The 22,061-nt window shown below is 35.7% G+C and overlaps 1 protein-coding gene across 1 annotated transcript; it reads right to left on the bottom strand.

The window, feature by feature from the left end:
* Window positions 1–708: 708 nt before the first annotated feature.
* LOC111885532 (galacturonosyltransferase 8) lies at window positions 709–3,036 on the bottom strand. Its single transcript, XM_023881785.3, has 3 exons — window positions 2,647–3,036; window positions 1,297–2,544; window positions 709–1,181 (listed from the first exon to the last, which is right to left on the bottom strand). The coding sequence occupies exons 1-3, from the start codon at window positions 2,857–2,859 to the stop codon at window positions 906–908; spliced, it is 1,737 nt and encodes a 578-aa protein (XP_023737553.1). The 5' UTR covers window positions 2,860–3,036; the 3' UTR covers window positions 709–905.
* Window positions 3,037–22,061: the final 19,025 nt, after the last annotated feature.

Below are 22,061 nucleotides of genomic sequence, written 5' to 3'. Positions count from 1 at the left end.
TAATCGCAACGCATACACCCATATTTTCCGCAATATATGATTTTAGGAATGTACTCTGATAATTGTTTTTGTGAAATACTTCTAAATGTTTAAATAAAGGATAAATGAGTGTTTTAACTATATTAAAAATGAAAATTTTAACCTGTGATTTTGAGGACGGTACAAAAAAGTTATAGAAATAGTTATGTTTATAAAAATTCATAACTTCGGTCCTAGATTACATTTTGTTACACGAATACTCCTTTAAGAGTTCTATTTTTGGCAGGGTTGGTGACTCGGTCTAACTTTGCTAGAAATCTGACATTTAATTTAAGTAAAATAAGCAACATGCCTCTTATTTTGCTTTTTATGTAATTTATCATTTTATAAACTGCTTTTATCTCATAATTTTATAAGCAAGACCAAATATGTAAATGAAAAGAAATTTTCATAAAAAACCCTAACCCTAACCCTAACCCAAACAAGCCCCCTTGTTCATCCTATGATATTTTACTCTCTCTTTGCATCTACCGTCGTTGTTTGCCACCACTCTCACCCACTAACTCTTCCACACATGTCCCTTCTCCAACATTTTTTAATACTCCAGCTCCTTTTACATCCCCCATGCTATCCACAACCACGTTGGGTGCTTAAACTCTTGTCAAATGGCTTGACTAAATCATGGGTAAAACTAAAAGTTATGCCAAAGGGACAATATGGCCATTAATCTGATAAAGCAGAAAAGTGTATATATGTTTAGATAAAGAACCTCTAACTTTAACCACAACTATTCTAAATCACAACATGATTCAACTGAGAACACTATCTATAAACACTTGAGAACCACATTAATCTAAACTACAGAACAAATGGAATCATCAACTCTAACGTGTGAATGTTAAGTATTGATAAAGGGTGTAGTAGATTTAATGACCAAAATTGCAAGCTTGGACAAATTCCATATCATAGTCTACATATTTTGTCCAAAGTGGGCGAAACTGATTCATAGCAATGTCAAGCCATGGTTTCATATTTCCATTGAAATGCACAACTGCAGCATTTTCTATCTCCTCCATGCTTATGCTTGGATTATACCCAAGCCCTAATACATGCCATGATTTCTCTAATGGTTTAGTTGTTGAGTAAAATGTGATTAAACCTGGTGGCAGTGTTCCCAATTTCCACAATGTCCTATTCTCATTCTGCAAAATACAGTACACCACCATTAACACTTTAATAAACATAAATAGCCAAATAGATACATAGATAGATCTCAATTCTCAAGTCATAACTCATATTAACATATAACAATCTTACCAGATTTTGCCAATAGTGGTACTCTTCAGTGCATTTTTCTCTCCTCCAAGCATCCAAATCAAAGAAGTTCATCCCATAAGCCCAAGCACATGCCTTGGGATTAAACTTCTCCTTGATCAAAGGATGAGAGAAGTTCATGTATTGTGAATACCTATGAAAAGACCCAAAACAAGTCTCAACAGCTCCATTCACCTTTCCATCCATGTCTATCTTCCAAAGCCCAGTCAGATCTTTTTGAACAATTATATCATCATCCAAGAACAAAATCCTGTGCAATGTCGGGTACATCTCAGGTAGGTAGAACCTCAAATGATTCAAGATTGATAGATACTTAGGGTTCCTGAACTTCATATTGGTTGTGTCCTTTGTTGCATTCTCAAGCTTATTCTCAAAGTAGAACCTCTGCAGTTTTGCAGATTCAAGCTGCTTTAGGACTGGAACGTATGAAGAGTTCAGAAATGTGTAGTCCTCCACTGCTTTGATTTCAATATGAGCACCGTTGTATTCTTTCATCTTGAACATAACCTGCATTGCTCCAAGATTCATTTTATCTGTCACAACATGGAAAACGTGCTTCCATGGTTCTTTTGTGTTTTTAACAGCAGAATTGACCACAACAGAAGCAGCAACAACGTTATCAGAAAATATCGCATAGTGATACAGCTTCGGATCGTCGAACTCTGCAGGACGTGGCTTGCCTTCATCTGAGTACTTCTCAGGGTGTGCAATTCGCTCTTCCATTAACCTCATCGCAACGCAATGCAAGCTCTTTGGTATTGATTTCGCTGCAATCAAGCTAGAGAACGCACCTTGCTTCTTTGCCTTGGTTAATTGCTCATTGACTGCGAAAATTGTGTCTTTCAGCTTCTGAATCTTAAGCTGGTTATCAAACGACTCTTTGGCTTCGGCAATCACTTGTCTGGTTACCTTAATCCGCTCTTTCACCTCCTTCTCGAACTGCCGGAGTGCCACTTCGTCTGTTGATTCCGCATCAGAGTCGAACAAAGCTCTGTAAGCAGGTTTCGAGATGAGATCCGTGTAGCTGCGTGAAAGATCAGCGAAAACCCTAACGAGCTTAGAGTTCTCGAGCTTGAGCTTCCGAGCATAGGCAGCATAAGCGAGAGCGAGCGACTTGTGATCATCTGCTTGCTTTCTGATCTGATCAAATCTAGGTTTTAACGGATCAGATTTTAACGCGAGCACAGACCTCCTAAGTGATCCAGCTCCGTTCGAATTAGAAGAAAAGCCCTAGAATTACAAGCCCCACACATATTAACAAATTTAATAAAATACCAAAAAACAACAACAATTGGATAACTGTAAGGTAAAATAAAAAGAAAAAAAACCTACAATGTCGAGACCGGACGAAACGACGCCAGATGATGAGGTGAAGAGGAAAGAAACGGCTAACAACAAGAATACGGCAACCGAGAGACCGGTGGCGAAAAGCTTGAAAGTAAAGCCTGCGGCAGCAACTGGCGGTCGAGTCGAGGGACCTGCAAAACCATTATTCCGTTCGGAAAGTGTAGTGCGAGAACTCCGAAAGCCTCCGGAGATAGCCATTGTCGTGTATCTGAATCAGAATCACATAAGCATAGAAGATGCGAGTTTGTAGAAAAGTACTTTAGTGGAGAATGGCTGGCCAGGGGCTGGCGAATGGGTGTGATGGAGATGGTGACGGTGGGAAAAGGGGGGAGAGGGAGATGGGTGGGTCCTATTCAGTTTCAGATCCCTGTTTTTACTTTTTACTTTATATCGAGTGATGAAAATGAAAGTGTTAGCCTAGTCGTCGTCGTTATCGTTTTCACAAAAATAAATAAATAAATAATTAATAATAAAAAAAATTACAAATATAACCGAATCATTTCATTATTCTGTGTAAATAATAAAAAAAAAAACCTAAATTACAAATATAGTCATGAAAACCGTATATGTATGACATTTTATCTACGAACATACAAATTGTTAAAACACATCTGTATTTTAGTGATTTGTATGTTCGCAAGTGTTTTTCTTTTACTTTTTCAATATAAATATCTCCATCTCTCCATAATATCTCCATCTCTCCATCTCTGACTATCGCACATAAACTAAGTTCATCCATGAACTAAGTTCTAACTATCGCACATAAACTAAGTTCATCCGCGATTTACTCTCATCCCATCTGCAATTTTGTGTTTCTTTTTTCATTTTTTTTTTTAGATTTTGACTACGAAATTAATAGGGTTTAAACTTTATTATATATAGAGTTTGACAAAAAAACTTATCAATTTAGTTGTTATTTTTTTGGAAATCTTGTTTAAAACATTTCTAATAAAATGAATTCTCTAACAAAAAGTTTCATAAATGAAATCATCCATAGTACCTCCAGCGAAAGAGTTTTAAAAAAGTTTGAAAAATGAAAGAAAAAATTACGTTTTTATACCCCTGAAAAGGGGGAAAATCACAGATGGATTGTATGCATCTGCAAACATACAAATCGCTAAAGCACAGATGTGTTTTAGCAACTTATACGTTCGCAAATGGACAAGTAAAATCGCAGATGGACTGAATCCATCTACGATTTTGGTGGTTATTTTTGTAATTTGAGTTTTTTTTTTTTTTTTTTTTTTTTTTTTTTTTTTTTTTTGCTATTTTACACAAAATAATTAAAGAAATAGGTTATATTTATAATTTTCTCAAAAAAAAAAAGTAACTATATTGTTAACATCATATTTAAGTGTTTAACATACCGTTCATTTCTTATTGATTAATATATGTTTTATTAACTAGCTAAAAGAAAAAAGAAGCGAAAATTTCGTCAAAAAAAAATCTTTTTTTTTTGTTTAATCATCCCAAATATCATCGAATTTGAATTATGAAAGTTCCAAAGACCCATAAAATTTTAAACATAATCGTAAATGGGCATTGTTAGAAATTGGGGTATAGTAAGGCTTGGAATTCTGAGAATTGTGTAAAACACTTTCAGATTAAAGTATTTGGGTGGTACTCCCAATATTCTTTAATCGGATAAGACTCAGAAAGACAAGAATTTAGAATGCTTTGATGATGATTTCGTCTGTACCAGAAAATGAGACCAAAAACTGAATTTATGATCTTTGTCTGAAAACTGTCATATGACAGTTTCAAACTGTCATAAACTGTAAAAACTAACATAAAACGGAAGTTTGGATAAGGGTCAAACAATGGTCAATTCTCTGAAAATACGATTTTCTGATGCATTTTCAGCTCGATCCCAGCCAGGGGCTCTACCCCTTGGACCCCGCTCCCTGGGGCGTTGCCCCCGGACCCCCGTTCGTTTAGGGGCTTTGCCCCTAAATGACAGTGTATTTTGAAAACTTGATCAAACTTAAACAAGTGTGTACTCCACACCTTCCTTACTTGTTTAATATTTATCAAGATCACCTTTGGTCAACAAAGTAATCCCATTACACTTAAATAATATTGATGACAACAAATCACCAACAGGCATTTGGTTTCTTTCTATACTTTGCTATTAAGATCTTAAAGAGTATCATTTTCAATAAATGAAGGTTTTTTGTCAGTTGCACACTTTCATTCAATTTGCTAAATATCATTTTTTGGTTATTTTGAATTAATTTATGAGGTTTTCTATTTTATTAAATTTCATATAATATTTTAATTTAATAATTACAATAAATGTAGTAATAAATAGATATCAATTTCATTAATGAAATTACTTTTTAATTTCAAAATTCTTAAAATTTAAGCTCATTAGTTCCTTTTTATTTATTTAAATTTGAAAGATAAAAAACATTTATATTATAATAATTCATTGTTTTTTTATTTTTTATAAATTTAAAGTTCTCAAATATTTTGACCTTTATAATTAACTTTTTTTAAATTAACTCACGTAATACATGAGTCTCACAACTAGTTTAAAAAATAAAATAATTGTACATAATATGATATTAAAACTTATAATTTAGAAAAAGCATCATAAATGGTCTCTGTGGTTTCCCAAAATCTGAAGTTTAGTACCCGTGGTTTAGAAAGGTCATAGCCGGTATCTGTGCTTTCAAAAAATTTTACAGTTGGTCCTTACCCCTAACTCCGTTAAGTTTTATCCGTTAATTGAAAGGCATTTCCGTCATTTCACTACCACAGGGACCATTTTTGATGTTTTCTCTTTTTTAAAATAAATAAATAAATAAATGAAATAATACTCTCTTTCTCTCTCTCTCTCTCTCTCTCTCTCTCTCTCTCTCTCTCTCTCTCTTTCGAACATGAGCCAAAAATATCAGCACCACCCCCATCATCTTCCTCACCCACCCTTCATCAATAACTAAAACTCCAAACACACATATACACTTGAAAAATTGAAAACGCACAACATGATGTTAATCCTTGTCTCAAGATTAGAGGAACCCCAGAAAAATATATTGAAAAGCTACTACAAAATCCTCAATGTTAAATATCCAAAAAAGAATTATGATTTTGTTACCTAGAAAGTTTAGGCTTTCAATTTGCAACAAAAAAGCTATAATCGGACCAGTAGGATCTTTTTAAACCCCAAATCTTCTTGATAATTAAATGAAGTGATTGCTCCAAGTTCTTCCTTCTTTTTCTTCGATCGATGACTTCCAGGTTCTTCCTTCTTTTTCTTCCCCATCATGCTCGTTTCCTTCATCTCCATAGCCAAATCCGACCGTCTTTCATCCTACTCTGATCACTTAAACCTAAAAGTGACAAAGTGGATTCAATCGAAGATCTTCAAGAAGAATCAAAGTGTACATGCACTGCATATCTTGAAGAAGTATCCAAGTGTAGATGCCCTGCATCTCTCGAATAGGAATTGATCAATGTTCTTCCCCAAACCAGTCATAAGTTTGTATGCGTATCGATTTTAGGTGTGTAATCTGTAGATGTGTAAGTGGAGGAAGGGGATTGTCGGAGATGAAGGGGTTTTGTCGGTGATGTAGAGTGTCGAAGATTAATCGACTCTCTCTAGTTACTCAAGTTCCTTGTACTTGCACTCTCCCAATTTTTAGAAACATTTAGTTGAAGGTGTTGAAGATTTAGGTTAGGTATTTCATGGTTGTTAATGTGTGTTTGTGTGTGTTGATCGAGAAGAGAAAGAGAGAGAGAGAGAGAGAGAGAGAGAGAGAGAATATTATTTCATTTATTTTTCTTTTTCTTTTTTTAAATAAGAGAAAACATCATAAATGGTCCATGTGGTAGTGAAATGACGAAAATGTCTTTCAGTTAACAGATAAAACTTAACGGAGTTAGGGATAAGGACCAACTGTCAAATGTTTTGAAAGCACAGGGACCAGCTATGACGTCTCTAAACCATGGCTACTAAACTTCAGATTTTAGGAAACCACATGGACCATTTATGATGTTTTTTCTATAATTTATTGAATTGTATTTGTGTATGTGACCATTGATCCATTCTCAGTGAAAGGACTTATTGGTGGACTAATCTATACTTGAGTTGAGTTGATTATCTAGAGCACAAGATCCTTATATATTATTTTACTTTGAACCTTTTAATAACTTGTAAATACTACATGTAACATGTGTTTGTATTAACAATGTATTTGCCTTTGAAATTCTTTTGTCAGCAAATATTTAGTTCTTACTAATATTTTAAGTTTTGATAAGTTTTGAGAGGTTTACATTGTGTATGTGTTTCGCAAATTTTCATGCACTTAAATAATGATTGTCATTAGTAATTGTAACATCTTAGTTTTAGGGTTAAAATCTTTGAGGAAAAAATGATATTTTTTAACGATCACAAATAAATTAGATCAAAAATAGTTAAATAATTAATAAAAATGAAGAGTAAATAATTGAATTCTAAACAAATAATAATTTAGAATATGGAAATAAAATATAGAGAATAAAGATAAGTTTAAAAGTTAAGATATAAATATTTTTAGAAAAAGGACTAACATTGTAAAATTGGTGAAAGATGCTACTCATAATTTGTTGACCAATACCCTAAAGGTAAGTAAAGTAGTAGGAGAGGACTAACTTACAATATTCCATAAGTTATGAAGTTAGATGGGGGGTTTAATGGAAAACTCATAGGAAGGAGGGACCAAAGCATAATGTGCAAAGTTTAAGTTGGGAAAAGCCCCCAACTTCCCTCTCATTCTTACATGGATGGTTTTTTAGATAAAAGAGAAGTCTATGCCATTGATGAAATTAAAGTGAACTTGAAGTGTTGAAGGAAGGATTCAAGCTTAAAATGAGTGTTTAGCTATTTTAGGTAAGAATTCTTCCACCAACTCTACGAAATTTGAGTTTAGGTAAAACCCTCGGATTCAAATCCAATTGTCATGATGAAAGTGAAGTACTAATGGTGTAATCTACCCATTCATTGGCTCTATCAATGATACTTAACCTAAATGCATGAATCATTGGTTGATTCGGATGTTGATGGGGAGATTACTCCATGAACCCTATTCACAAGAAGTAAGTTATGGAATGTTACTTGAATTCTTAATGTGGATGATTCAATGTGTAAATGTTCAAGTTAGGTTTTATGAATGGAATTAGGGAATTTCATGAAGAGCATGACGTTTTAGCTCATGTATTCACATGTGAATTTTTGATGCATTCAATAGAAAGATTGATGCATAATTTTAAGTACTTAAAAGGCTATTCTAGTGGACAAATATGATCCAAGTTGATCTATGGACTTTCATCCTTAAGTTGAAGCTATAATGCAACTATGGAATTGGAAATTAAGGATTCCAAGGTTGCTGATGTAACATCTTGATCTAGGTATTTTCCATTTATACCCTTAGTATGAAATTTATTTGCAAAATTGGTCCTTTGGCTCATTAAGTGAAAACGTGTAATGTCCCGTTTTCACAACCAAAATTTTTCATTTTTATTAAGATAAAAACTTCCCAATTTATTAATCCATTAATTAAGAAAACCATTTATTTCGAATTACATTTATTAAAAATCAGAGTATTGAGAAACGCGGAATCTTGAATGTTGTTTACGAGTGTGTACAGTCCCGCCTTCGTCTTCAAGCAATAACCGATGACACTTGAAACCATAAAAAACTAAGTAAACATAAAGATTAATAAGTTCCCCCAAAAATACCACCATATAAACAGGTCAAATATACAATCAAACATGTCGGGTCCAATCAACCATCGGGTTGGAATACCCCAGGCCTAGTCAACCTCTAGGTCTAGTCATACTCAGGATGGAATAGGGGTGAGCATTTGGACCGGACCGGACCGGATCGGTTATGGAGAAAATTGTGGACCATGGACCGGACCGGATGCATTGTGTCCGTGTCCGTGTCCGTGTCCGTGTCCGTGTCCGGGTCCGGGTTTTCCGGTTTTTGGACACGTTTGAACCGGTACAACTTTAATTGCATAGAATATAAGTAATGAAAATTGATGTATAAAATTATAACTTGCAAAATTAATTTTCCAAATAAAAGCAACTAACATATAATTCAAGTTCACCAACAAAAGTTAACAATTTTAACACAAACATACAAAAGTAATACCGTAGCAACAAAAATCATAGTTGAAACTTTAAAATCAATCAAAATAACAAACTTCATAAACTCATAATCTAATCTTCCATTGGCTTCTTCCCCATATCATTGTCATCAATATGTAACATATTTAAAGCTTGTGCAATCTCTACATAAACACAAATGAAAATGTTGTTAGTATTTAATAAAAAGTAATAATTGTATAAAAAAAGAACAAAGCTTGTAATTTTTTTACCCAAAGCTATATCATCATCGTTCAGGATGTCATCAACGTTGTCAATTATCGGATTTGTAGACTTTCTCACCCAATCTTGGGTGCATAACAAAGCTTCAACTATCAACGTCGATAAACTAGTCCGATACTCACTTACAACTCTACCACATGTGCTAAACGCGGACTCGGACGCTACACTTGAGATTTGTATTGCCAATATGTCTAAAAACAAAGAATTAAATTGTAACAACATTAATTTATAAGGAAATTATGAAAGACTAAAAAAAAGTAATCACCTTTCGCCATCCGAGCAATTGTTGGGAACCTAATTGCGTTTACTCTCCACCACCCGAGAATTGAGAAATCTTTTTTATAATTAACTATATTCTCTTTCAAATAAGTTCGTAACTCGTTATCCGTTGGATCCGAGTTGCTACCTCCCATACAAAGAAAATCACCGAAAAAATCGTTATCATCATCAACATCAATGACTATTTGACTCGCTTCTTGTTGAGATGATCCACCACTGTCAAATCGTTCCAAGTAGGTCATAAATAAATTTTCCATCCTATTCTCAACCTCTCGGACCATTTGACGTGCTTTGCTACCTCCCATACAAAGAAAATCACCGAAAAAATCGTTATCATCATCAACATCAATGACTATTTGACTCGCTTCTTGTTGAGATGATCCACCACTGTCAAATCGTTCCAAGTAGGTCATAAATAAATTTTCCATCCTATTCTCAACCTCTCGGACCATTTGACGTGCTTTTATGTCCATGGTCGCGGGGGTCAATGATGGTTCCATGTACCCGATCATTTTTTTAAAAGCATGTAACAAAAAAGGTGATTTGGTGGTAGGATCAAGTAAAACTGCAAAATACATAAAATCGTTCATCTTGTTGTATGCACCCCAATACTTGTCGTATTTCTTCCTCATATCTTTTACCATATCGAGAAACATTGGTTTGGTTGACCACTTTCTTAGATGTATGTCCACATCTAAGACTTCCCGGATAAAAAGATTTACCAAAGGTTTTGATGTAGACGAAACAAGCTCTGTTTTTGTTTTGAATTTTTCAAAGAATTTCACCATTTCGGTTACAACTTCAAAGTCATAATTTTCCGGTACTCTACCGAGATCCCTTTCATATGATTTATCTGTTAAAGATACATAAACAAACAAAATTATAGTCTAAAACGTCACAGATTACAAAATCTTAATAATTTTGATGAAAAGCTTATATATAACTTAAAATAAATACTACCTCTTATGCCAAATTCCGTAAATGCCTCTCGTAACTGATATGCGGACTTCAATAACTCGAAAGTCGAGCTCCATCGGGTAGGAGTGTCACCACATAGAAACTTCTTCGTTTGTAAGCCACAATCTTTCATCGCCTTCTTGAACTTGTTTATTCTTTGTGGTGACAATCTAATGTATTGTACCGCCTTTTGGATACAATCAACATGATAGTTTTGGTATTTTAGTCCATCCTTTACGATAAGATTTAAAATGTGGGCCATACACCTAACTTGGAAATGCTTTCCACCCTCGTAAAGATTGGGCAACTTTTTGACTAAAAAGTCAATTGTCTTGTCGTTTGTAGTGGCGTTGTCCAAGGTAATGGTCATGACATTTTTCATTCCCCATCCACGAATACAATCGAGTAATTCTCGGCCCATATCCTCTCCCTTATGGCTATCTATCTCCCTAAAGTTTATAATTCTCTTATGCATCATCCAATTCTCGTCTATGAAGTGAGTCGTGACCACCATGTAAGTAGTCCTTTGACAAGAAGACGTCCAAGTGTCCGTTGTCAAATGTATAGTGGTCTTTGGGTTACTTAAAAATTGAAGCATTTTGGTTCTTTCTTCTATGTAAAATTTGGAAACATTCCGGGATATTGTATGTCTAGATGGCAACACAACCTTAGCATTAAGTGCATTGGTGTATTCCACAAAAGCCTCGTTTTCAACGAACTTGAAAGGTAATTCGCCTACCACAAAAAGGTTAAGTAATGCTTTTTTGATCCTTGCATCATCGTGTTTCCATGTTTTAACACTAGTATCTCCATTTGACTCCTTCTTTAGATTCAATTTGGTTTGAGTTGGATCTTGTAGCTTATCCGGGTTTTTTTTACACCGATCTATGTGTTTGAGTAAACTAGAAGTCCCGTTTCTTTCCACATCCGCCTTTAGTAGCCTTTCACACCAATGACATTTTCCATATCTTCTTTCCATACCATCATCCTCTTTTATCATAACTTTATCAAATGAGTCCCAACAAGAGGATGTTTCTTTGCCACTTTTTTGTTTTTTTTTTGTGACTTGTTTTCGTTTTGCTATTTGTTCTTTTCCGTTTGTTAACATTTGATTGATCATCTTTTGCCGAATCATCAACTAAATTGATTTGTGGTGTATCCTCAATAAATTCCTCTTCATCAACATTCGTATCCTACATTACATATAGTCACAACAAAAATGTTTTCACAATTAATCAACAAAATATAACGACATACTTTATGACATTCAACAAAAATTAACAAAAATCAACAAAAAATCATAACCCTAGTTTACAAACAATCAAACCAAAAACTTTTTCACAATTAATCAAAAGGAAATAGCAACATACTTTATAACTTTCAACAAAAATTAACAAAATTCAACCAAAAACATAACCTTAGTTTACATACAATCACAATAAATTTTTTTTAACAATAAATAACCTAAATATAACAACATACTTTATGACATTCAACAAAAATTAACAAAAATCAACAAAAAATCATAACACTAGTTTACAAACAATCAAACCAAAAACTTTTTCACAATTAATCAACAAAATATAGCAACATACTTTATAACTTTCAACAAAAATTAACAGAATTCAACCAAAAAAATTAACAAAAAAAAATTACTTGTAATGTAACAACATACTTTATGACATTCAATAAAAATTAACAAAAATAAAAAAATTACTTGTAATGTAACAACATACTTTATGACATTCAATAAAAATTAACAAAAATAAAAAATTAACAAAACTCACCCCTACTTATAATGTATGGTATATTTGTATTAAAAGTAACTTATTTTTTTTTTATGGAATCCGGTTGTATATATAGGATATAATTGTATGATGAATGTCATTGTGTGGGTAGATGAGATCACAGTTGGTTCATGCGATTCCTAAGCCTCTAAGATAGCACCATTCACATGCTTAAGGAAAAAGTTGTTAAGTTGATATGTCATGATCAGATACATGCAGTGTGACAAGATTATAACAATCATTGAATATTAAAAAGCATATTTTGACTACCTTAGATTTGATATCATATCATAAATATTTTGTTATCTTGAGTGATAAACAAAATATGATTGCTAGATATACAATTATACATCACATTTACTTAGTCTTACAAGTTAGATACATAAGAGAACTTGAAACAACATTATAAATCATGAAATAGTCTCTGAACAAGACTCAGTACAAGATTTCTAATATGCTAATTTCAAGCATGAATATATGATATTAAACTAAATATAACAATATTGTTCGTTATTTCAACAAAAATTAACAAAGAAACAACCAAAAATCATAGCCCTTACTTGAATTTCATCATCATCAAGTCCAATCCAATTAGCAATCCCGATTTTTGATTCCATTACTTGCGTCTGATTCAGAAACGACTTGAGGATTCAGAATGAGTTGCTACTTGCGGATTCAGAAACGACTTGAGGGAGGATCGAATTGAGGATTCAGAAACGAGTTTCTTCTTGCGTCTTGCGACTTGAGGATTAGGAATCGAAACTACAAACGTGTGACTTGCGATTTGTGAATCGAAACTGCCGATTTGCAACTTGAGAAGGGCCGATTTCACGATCGAAACTTGAAACCAGGAGCCGCTCCAGTCTCCGTGCGACTTGCGACTTGCGATTTTTTGGTTTGGATACGCTATTACGTGTTATGGGAAAGGGAACGTCGGTATTCGTTTTTGATGGTAGACAAACAGTAACACACTCATTTTTTAAAAATAATTAATATATTGGAAAATATAAAATAATAATTGTGGTTTTAGTACATTCTCTTGCGCAATGAAGAACGGCTTTGATTTTGTATAAGAAGGAAGAAAGCGTATAAGGTGTTGCAGGGTACACCAAAAGTAGCATGGAACCTACTGCGTTTACTATAATGACGTGACCAATCGATTGGTCGTAGTATAATTGGTACCCTCTCTTAAGGCTGATCAAATTTTTTTTTTCACCATGTCCAACCGGTTCTGGACCCGGTAAAAACCGGATCGAACCGGGAAAAAAACCAGACCGGCCCGGATAGAATTCTTAGAACCGAGAACCGGCCCGGGGGTCCAAAAATACGGTCCGGTCCGGTCCGGTCCGGTCCATCGGTCCAAATGCTCACCCCTAGGATGGAATACCCCAGGTTGGAATGCCAATATACAACAGGTCCAATCAGCCATCGGGCTGGAATACCAAGGGTTTATTGGCCTACCGCCTAAACCCTACCGCTCTTCCCGAGCCTTTGTGCCTACGGCTTACAGTCGGCCCGCATTGGGTATCTTGGTCTGCCGTACAAAGTAGGACCGCCTCAACCCAACCAAACACAATATATCGACATGTAGACAATCAAGATCAAGTAGGCGCATAATACAGGGAAACAACAATCATACAACTCACTATTGCCTACTAATCCTCTCACAACATATAGTCCCACTACCAGCTAACCCCCCATATAGTGCGTAACCATAAGTAACCAGATGTGAGATAACCACCCGAACCGATGGTCCTACTCTAGAGCCACAACCAAACAAGGAACAGGCAAGAGAGCCTAGACCAAGAGTTCTCAATCTATCATACATGACCACCGACAGTCCCTAAAAGCACTCCATAGATGATAACTAGCCACCCTAGATAACATACACTTTTACAGGTTATTACCAACAAACAACATACACAGTACCAGGAGAAAGATCTAACTAACCACTACAGCATAACACCATAATCGATACCAAAACACGGATCTAACAGATCACTACAGTATAGCAGCATACTCAATACCAAAACACAGATCTATCAGATTACTACAGCATAACAACATACTCAATACCGAAACACAGATCACTACAACATAGCATCATACTAAGGTGGTGTTTGTTTTTTGTCCACAGATCTTCCTGGCCTCTTCTGTCTGCACGGCGCAAACCACGCACAGACATTAGTCTTCGCAGACTGTTTGTTTTATTGAAGACTGCACACCTAAAAATGTTTGTGCGTCCTCTTCTTAGCACAGATGTGGATCAAAGTCTTCTAACATCTTCAGACATCTTCTTGCCTAAAAAAACACATATACTTTATTATTTTTTTTTAGTTTTTTTTTGAATTTATATTTATTCCAACTTTATTAGTGATAAACAATTTGAAAAAAAAAAAGTTACAATACTTAAAAAAAAGTTCAACGATACAACCATGATATTTTTAACAAATTTATAAATAAAATTTTATTACAATAATAGTCGTTGAAGTTGTTTATATAAATATGAAAAGAAAATATATATTCTTATATTTTTATGCCACATTTTATAAAACATTATTTAATAAAACATCGTAAATTTCTTATAAAAAATATTTATGGCACGTTTTTAATTGATTTAATTGAAAAAATCGAAAATTATTTCCATTCATTTATATATCAAATTCTTTGACTCATAATTACAATGTTTAGGCATAAGTTTACGACCAAAATTGTTGGTTCTTATCAAATATATACGTTAATTTGTACCATTATTATTTTCACTCTTTATACAATAATACATAAATTTTGATTTAGATTTGTTAATTATTTATAACAAAGTCATAAATATATTAAAAAATCACTTTGTAGTTTAAAAAATCAATTTATTTAGATTTTAGTTTATTTTAGTAGCCTACAGATGTTAAAAAAACACACAGTCTTCTTTTTTCAGACTGCAGACATTTGGTCCACCTCTTCTACTGCAGAGGTCTACAGATGTGGTCCGCAGACTACATACATTTTACCTTAGAAAAAACAAACAACACCTAAATACCAACAATATATCCAAGGAATGCATGGTCGTATATACTCAGAGGTGAGGTAGTCACCCGGACAGGTGATCCTACTCTAGAACCACAACCAAACAAGGAACATGTAAGAGAGCTTAGATCAAGAGTCCTCAGTCTATCCGACATGACTATATATAGTCCCTAGGTCATCCCTCTACTAGCTGATAATCAAGGCTAGTGGGTCGCATGGGTGCCTTCGATCCATGGGTACAGTGAGGTGAAACTCACCTTAATATGCGCGCAGGTAACCACTGTAGTAATGAAGAACTCTACCAGCTTCAACTCAGTTCCAAACACCTACAAAAAGATACTTTAGTCAATACCCGATCACAGGTCATAGTGACAATTAGGGTTTTACACAAAATAACGATTAGGGTTTCACATAAAATGATAACTAGGGTTAGTGTTCCACACTTAACCTCTTGAGGACTTAATCCATTAAGTCCAATATTGCATTAAGTTAATTGTAGAGAATTATTAAGTATTATTTTAAGTTTAATTAATAGTTTTAATGTGGGTCCCGACCAACTCCGAGATAAGGGTTTCTTGACATTAGGGTTTTCAAATCCTAAGTTAGATAATTAGTTAATTAAGTAAATATACATGTGTTTATAAATCGGGCACCACCCACTGCCACCTCGAGCAGTGGTGGTCGGCGGCTGCTCATGGCAACAGAAGGCAGAAACCACTATTTTTATGGTGGGGGTTATAATATTTAGGTCCAAACACACACACACACACATAACCACACAGCCACCCAAGGTAACGGCTGGTAGCGGCAGAACCACGACATGAGGTGGCAGCCACCACCTCACGGTGGTGGTGGTGGGTTTCCTTCAATTCTCCAATCAAGAAACTGTAACATCCCATTTAAAATATAATAATTAAATAATAAACTTGGAACCCGAGAAGCAATTTGTATTATTATTATTATATGTTAATATAGACCAAAATCAAATAATAATTAGTCGGGTGTTGGTTTCGGGAAGCCAAATGACAAGATTTGAATCTACGGCGGTTAAAGTGTAATTTAGGGATCTATTTTGAAAAGTATTTCAGAAGTCGGGGTGTATTTGGTATTATTTGGACTTAATACGTAAGGATTTATGGAAGCAGGGGCCGATTGGTAACATTTTGTACTTGATTTGTAAGGAATTTTAATGTCGAGGGTTAAAACTTAAAAAAATGGATCTATCTTGAAAAGAAAAAGTAGAATTAAGGGTCATTTTTGTTATTATGGGCCAAAGTTTGCATGAGTCGGGTATATAACCCTTAGCCTCCTAACCCTAACCTTGATACCCCATTCAGCTGCCACCCTCACATTGACACCTCCGGCGCCGCCAACCATGTAGCCCCATCACCGGCCGCCGCTTAGTCGAGTTCAAGCACCACCATCCGCTACCCTATTGTCGAAATGATGTTGTGAACAACAAGACCTTTATGTGGGTCGCCGGAAAACCACGAGGCGAGGTTGTTACCGCTGTCTGTCGCCAGTGAAGCTGTGAACCGCTTGGTTCGGCGTGCATCGTTGCCCCAATAACCGGTGACAATGTAATGCTCTTCACCATCTTCTTCTACCGATGCAATCGTCGTCGTCGCCATTTTCGAGCAGCTGTCATGACTAGTGTCCTTCTCCGACTGCCATGCGCCACCGTGGGGGGAGGCGGATGAGATTGGATGCTTTTTCCGATAGAAACTTGCATATTGAAGATGTGTGAGCGTGTGTGGATGTGTTGCTGGGCACGGGATCACGGGAAATCATTACCACCACCGTGAGGTGGTGGCTGTCGTCGCAAATTGTCGCTGCTGCCGCCACGTACGTCACCAGGTGGGTGGCTGTGTTACTGTTTCGGGCATAGGGTGTTGGTTTGTGTTAGTTCAGTGATGTAGGGCTGGGTTTGTGTGGCTGGAAAACTAAGAAGGCCACCACCACCATTATGAGGTGGTGGCTATCACCATCTACCACCGTCGGGCACCATAAGATGGTTGTGTGTGTGTTTGTAGTGTGTGTTTATTTTGGGATTAAACCTTTATAAAATGTATTAGAAAGTGGAATAATGAAAAAGAAACCCTAACCACCACCGTGAGGTGGTGGCTGCCGCCTCCTGCCGCCACCAACCGCCGTGTGCTTGTTGTGTTTGATTTATTGGGATGTCTGGACAAAGGGACTAAAACCCTAATGGGCCTAATGAGCCCTAATTAATCAAAAGACCTAGCTATTGGGCGTATTGGGCTAAGATGGGGTTGGAAACCCTAATTAGGGTTTAGAAAACCCTAATATTGGATTTATGGGGCTTGGACTTATCGGGGTCCACATTTGGGCCATTGGAATGGAATTGTTTATTAAGCCTAATAACACCCTATGATTTATTTAGAAGAGTAATGGACTTAATGGGTTAAGTGAGAAACACTTAACCCTAATTGTCATTTTATGTGAAACCCCAATTTTGGGATTGAGCGGGACCGCACGAGAATTAATTATTAAACCTAAAATGATAATTTATAATCATTGGCAAATTAACCTAAGTCAATATTGGACTTAATGGATTAAGTCCTTAATGGGTTAAGTAAGAAACACTTAACCCTAATCGTCATTTCATATGGCAACCCAAATTTCACTTGGACCTTGAGTTGTATCTCCTATTGGGCCTTGGTGGTTGGACTATTGATGGGCTGACCAAGAACAAGTAAATGGACCAAAATAGTTGGATGAGTTTTAGGGTAAGGCCCAAGTGAAGGACTTGGGCCCAATTTGGAAAATTGGGCCATAGTTTGGGCCTTTATGATTATGTGATTTTGGGCCATTAGAATGTCGAAGGTTGGATTGGACTAAATGGTTGGGCCTTATGGTAAGACCTTATAAAGGCTTGGGTCCAATTTGGAAAATTGGGCCATATGTTAGGCTTTGGCCTATTACTTGACTTTTGGGTCTTTGGAGTGTGAGTTGGATCTTGGGCTTGGAACCCAAATATTAATTGGGTATTGTTTGATGTTGACAGTTCGGGAATCTGTCAACCAGCAGCTGGAGTTTTATCTGTGGGACTTCAGCAGTGCCAGGTGAGTTATCCTCACTGTACTCAAGGGTCTAAGGCACCAAGGCCTACCCTTTGGATTGTTATCTGGTTATGTTATGCTAGTATGATATGTTAGATCGATATTCTAGAGGGTAGGATATTATTATGTGGTATGTGGTATGATCTGTTAGATCGGTATCCTAGAGGGTAGGATATTATTATGTGGTATGTTGTATGATCTGTTAGATTGGTATCCTGGTAGATAGGATGATATTATGTGTATGTGGTATGATCCGTTAGATCAGTTGTTGTCTATAGACTGTTATGTGATTATCTGTTATATATACACATGATTATTTGGTGGTTGAGGTTTATCTGCTTTGTGCGAAAGCAAATAGACCTGGGCATTCCAACATGTTGGTTGTGGGCCGTGAGTATTCCATCTCGAGGATGATTGGACTCATAGTATGTGGGCATTCCAACATGTTGGTTGTGGGCCTGGGGTATTCCATCACGAGGATTATTGGACCCATAGTATGTTGGCATTCCAACCGGGTGGTTGAGGGTCTGGGGTATTCCAAACCGATGGTTAACTGGACCCATAGTATGTTGTTTATGATTATATGTGTATTGTTATGGGTATGGGTATTTTGGGGGAACTCACTAAGCTTTCGAGCTTACAGTTTCAGTTTATTGTTTCAGGTACATCAGGGGATCGTGGCAAGGCAAATGCGTGATCGTACAACTCCTCACTTTTTATGTCTTTGTTTCTGGGATACTCTGATATGATACATTTTGAAAAACAAGTTTTGTAATGGTTAATAGATTTCAAATGTTTTTAAAAGTTTAAATTTGGCATGATTTTTATGGGTGTTACAGAAGCGCTCATAAAATCTCATACCATTAAACACACACACATAAACACCATAACATACACATACACCACTCATGGTGGCTGGTGGCGGCAGAAAGAGCAGCATGGGTGGCAACCACCATGGTTGGCTGCCATGGTGGTTATTCACATTTTCTAGCCTCCTAAACACACCCACACATGACATCGAGTGAAACACGCATACACACATCGACATGGGTTGAAACACATACACACAAACGAGCTTCAGAAGGGATGCAACGGTCAGATGAGCTTCAGAAGGGATGGAGAAGAGAGAGAGAAATTGCAGCAGTAACACACACATACGAACACGAGTTCCACATTAAATACGCACCCAAGTTGGGATATCCAACCTGCAAGATATAACCATGCTTGTATTCTTCGTTGTTCAACTGAAACGAACAATTTAGAGCCTTTTCTAAGCAATTTGTCATCAAATATTGGTGATTTGTATATGACATTGAGGTTATGTTTACCACCAGCGACACCGAAAAAAATCATAACATATCCACAAATCTTGCATCATTATAGCTTCAAGTATAATACTTTGGCACAAGTGATTACCTTGTTATGTACTGGCCTCGTAATGCAGTTGGATAACTCCTCCATTCCCAATGTGTACAATCAATGCTACTTATCATACAAAAAAAAACTATATCTTACTTTATGTGTAGAATAAATAGTTGAATGTCGTTGGTTGTTGGCCTATGTAGATATTTGCATCCATACAACTTTAATAATACCATACCAGAAATTGTAGAGGCTTTCTCGCGAAGCCCTTTCCAACATATTCAAGTACTTATCCAACACATCTAACATGTTCCCATATGCTAATTGACGTATTGTAGATGTGTATTTCTGCAATGCGGTGAAACTTTTTCTACATCCTTTCATCAATGTTGTTTTGAAAAACTCAAATTTTACTTGACAATATGCAGGACTAAGTCTTTACTCGTCCCGAATATTCTTTTGAATTGTTCACCACCAAACTTTGCATTATTAACAAAGTAATATTGTATCAGCAACTCTTCAGCAATCAAACGATCATTATAGACATAAGTTTTGATACTTTTATTAACATTTGAACTTGGAGTATCTTGAATAATCACTAGTGTATGGAAAAAAGTTGTATTTATTCTCTGATTTATACTCTAATGAGTACAATGAATTATCATCAACCCATTTATTGCGCACATAGGAATCAAAGTCATCGGAATTGACCATTTCAATAGAAATATATATTGAGTTTTGGAATGTGTGATGCCTGTGTTTCCTGCTAGATTAGTCATAGTTTGTAATCATTGTGGTCAGCTATTGTAATCTTTATATAAATGAATACAAAAGGAATATTCATATATTTATATGTTTATGCGCTTTATATGATATTATGCATAAATTATATAAGTATTTAATAATAAAATAAATAAGATTAAAATATGCGTCGAAAATAAAAAATTATTTAGGACAAATAATCTTAACCTATTTGTAGTATACGTAATAAGGATTACGAAGATATAAGGAACGCTCAAATCCGACTCCATATGAAGAAGTTATGTTTCTTCGAAGTTTCACGATTAAACCGACACGACTCTGTGTATCGTAAAAAGTAATTTAAACGAAAGTCGTAGTATTCGTTAAACCGAGAGCGTGCATATAGAGAACATCTAAATCTAATTTCATTAGAGGAATTTATGATTTTTCTAAGATTCAACGTAAGTAGTATACAACTCATAAAACGAATTTTTGATCGGTCGACTTTTAGCCGAAACAATCTAAAAGAGAATTGAAGATCTATTTAATAGGAACCCATCAATAAAATGATGGTCGAAAACGGACTCCGGATAAGAAATTTATGCATTTTATACTCGCTTTAACAGTATAAGCCTTTTGTAATGACGTAAATTTTCAAAACACTTTTTCATTTTTCAAACAACATAATTATCATTTAAACATTTTCAAATCACATGTTCAACAATTGCCATCAAATAAAACATATCCCAAGATCACAAATAAAATCCTCGGTCTGTGTGTACGGATCATGTCGGCACCTTCCCACGATCATCACTAGTACCTGAAAAACATAACACATAACACTATAAACATAAATGTTTGGTGAGTTCCCCAAAATACCATATACAACACATATTAGCCACTCGAGGCTATAACTTTGTATGACCCTCTAGTCACAGTGTCTCAGTGGGACCCTCCAGTCCCATAACTCTGTGGACCCTCTGGTTCTAACTCTGTGGACCTTTCGGTCCTACTCTGTAAACTCTGAATCACACATAGCACATAATCACATAGATATCACATCATATAATGGCATACAACATACTCTGTCACATAACTCTAATTACCACTCTAGGTAAAGTATAGTGAGAAGACTCACCTCGGGTTACTCGGTAAATCTCGAACACGAAAATACTGATCTAGCCTCCGCCTAATCACATAAAATAATTACTCTAATCAATACGACTCTCAAAGGCTAGGCTATTCCTTCTCTAAGTTCTCTTAGGTGGGTAAAAGACCATTTTACTCCTCCAGTAGCTCAAAAGTCCAAACATTGAGTAGACCCTAAAAGTCAACGGTCAACTTTGACCAGACTCGTCGAGTGCACATAGGTGACTCGGCGAGTCCAAGCGTGTCCTCTGGGTCTTTCTAAACCTCACTTGACTCGTCGAGTGAACCTTCCACTCGACGGGTTAACACTGGTCATGAATCACGGGGCAACCCGACTCGGCGAGTTCCTTCCATGGCAACACTCAAACGACCTTCTGAGGTCGGATCTGCTTCTCCAACTAGTAGATCTAACCTTCTAGCACTCAAAATTCACGTAAAGGTTCAAACTTTACGTTCATGCAACACATACAAATTCATAAATAGAGAAATAACCTTTAAAATGGTAACCTACTCACAAAACTCTCATGAAACAACATCAAGCTGGAAGGTTGGGACTTTTTGGATCTCTCATGGTCCAGATCTAACATCTACACCACCTTGAGACATCACATGCATCAAGATCCAACTCAAAAAGATGCAAAGAAAC

This window comes from Lactuca sativa, chromosome 9 (genome assembly GCF_002870075.4).
Source record: "Lactuca sativa cultivar Salinas chromosome 9, Lsat_Salinas_v11, whole genome shotgun sequence".
In the NCBI taxonomy this organism is placed as follows: Eukaryota; Viridiplantae; Streptophyta; class Magnoliopsida; order Asterales; family Asteraceae; genus Lactuca; species Lactuca sativa.
Note: the sequence above shows the minus strand (reverse complement) of the source record. Positions and strands in the feature narration are given on the sequence as shown.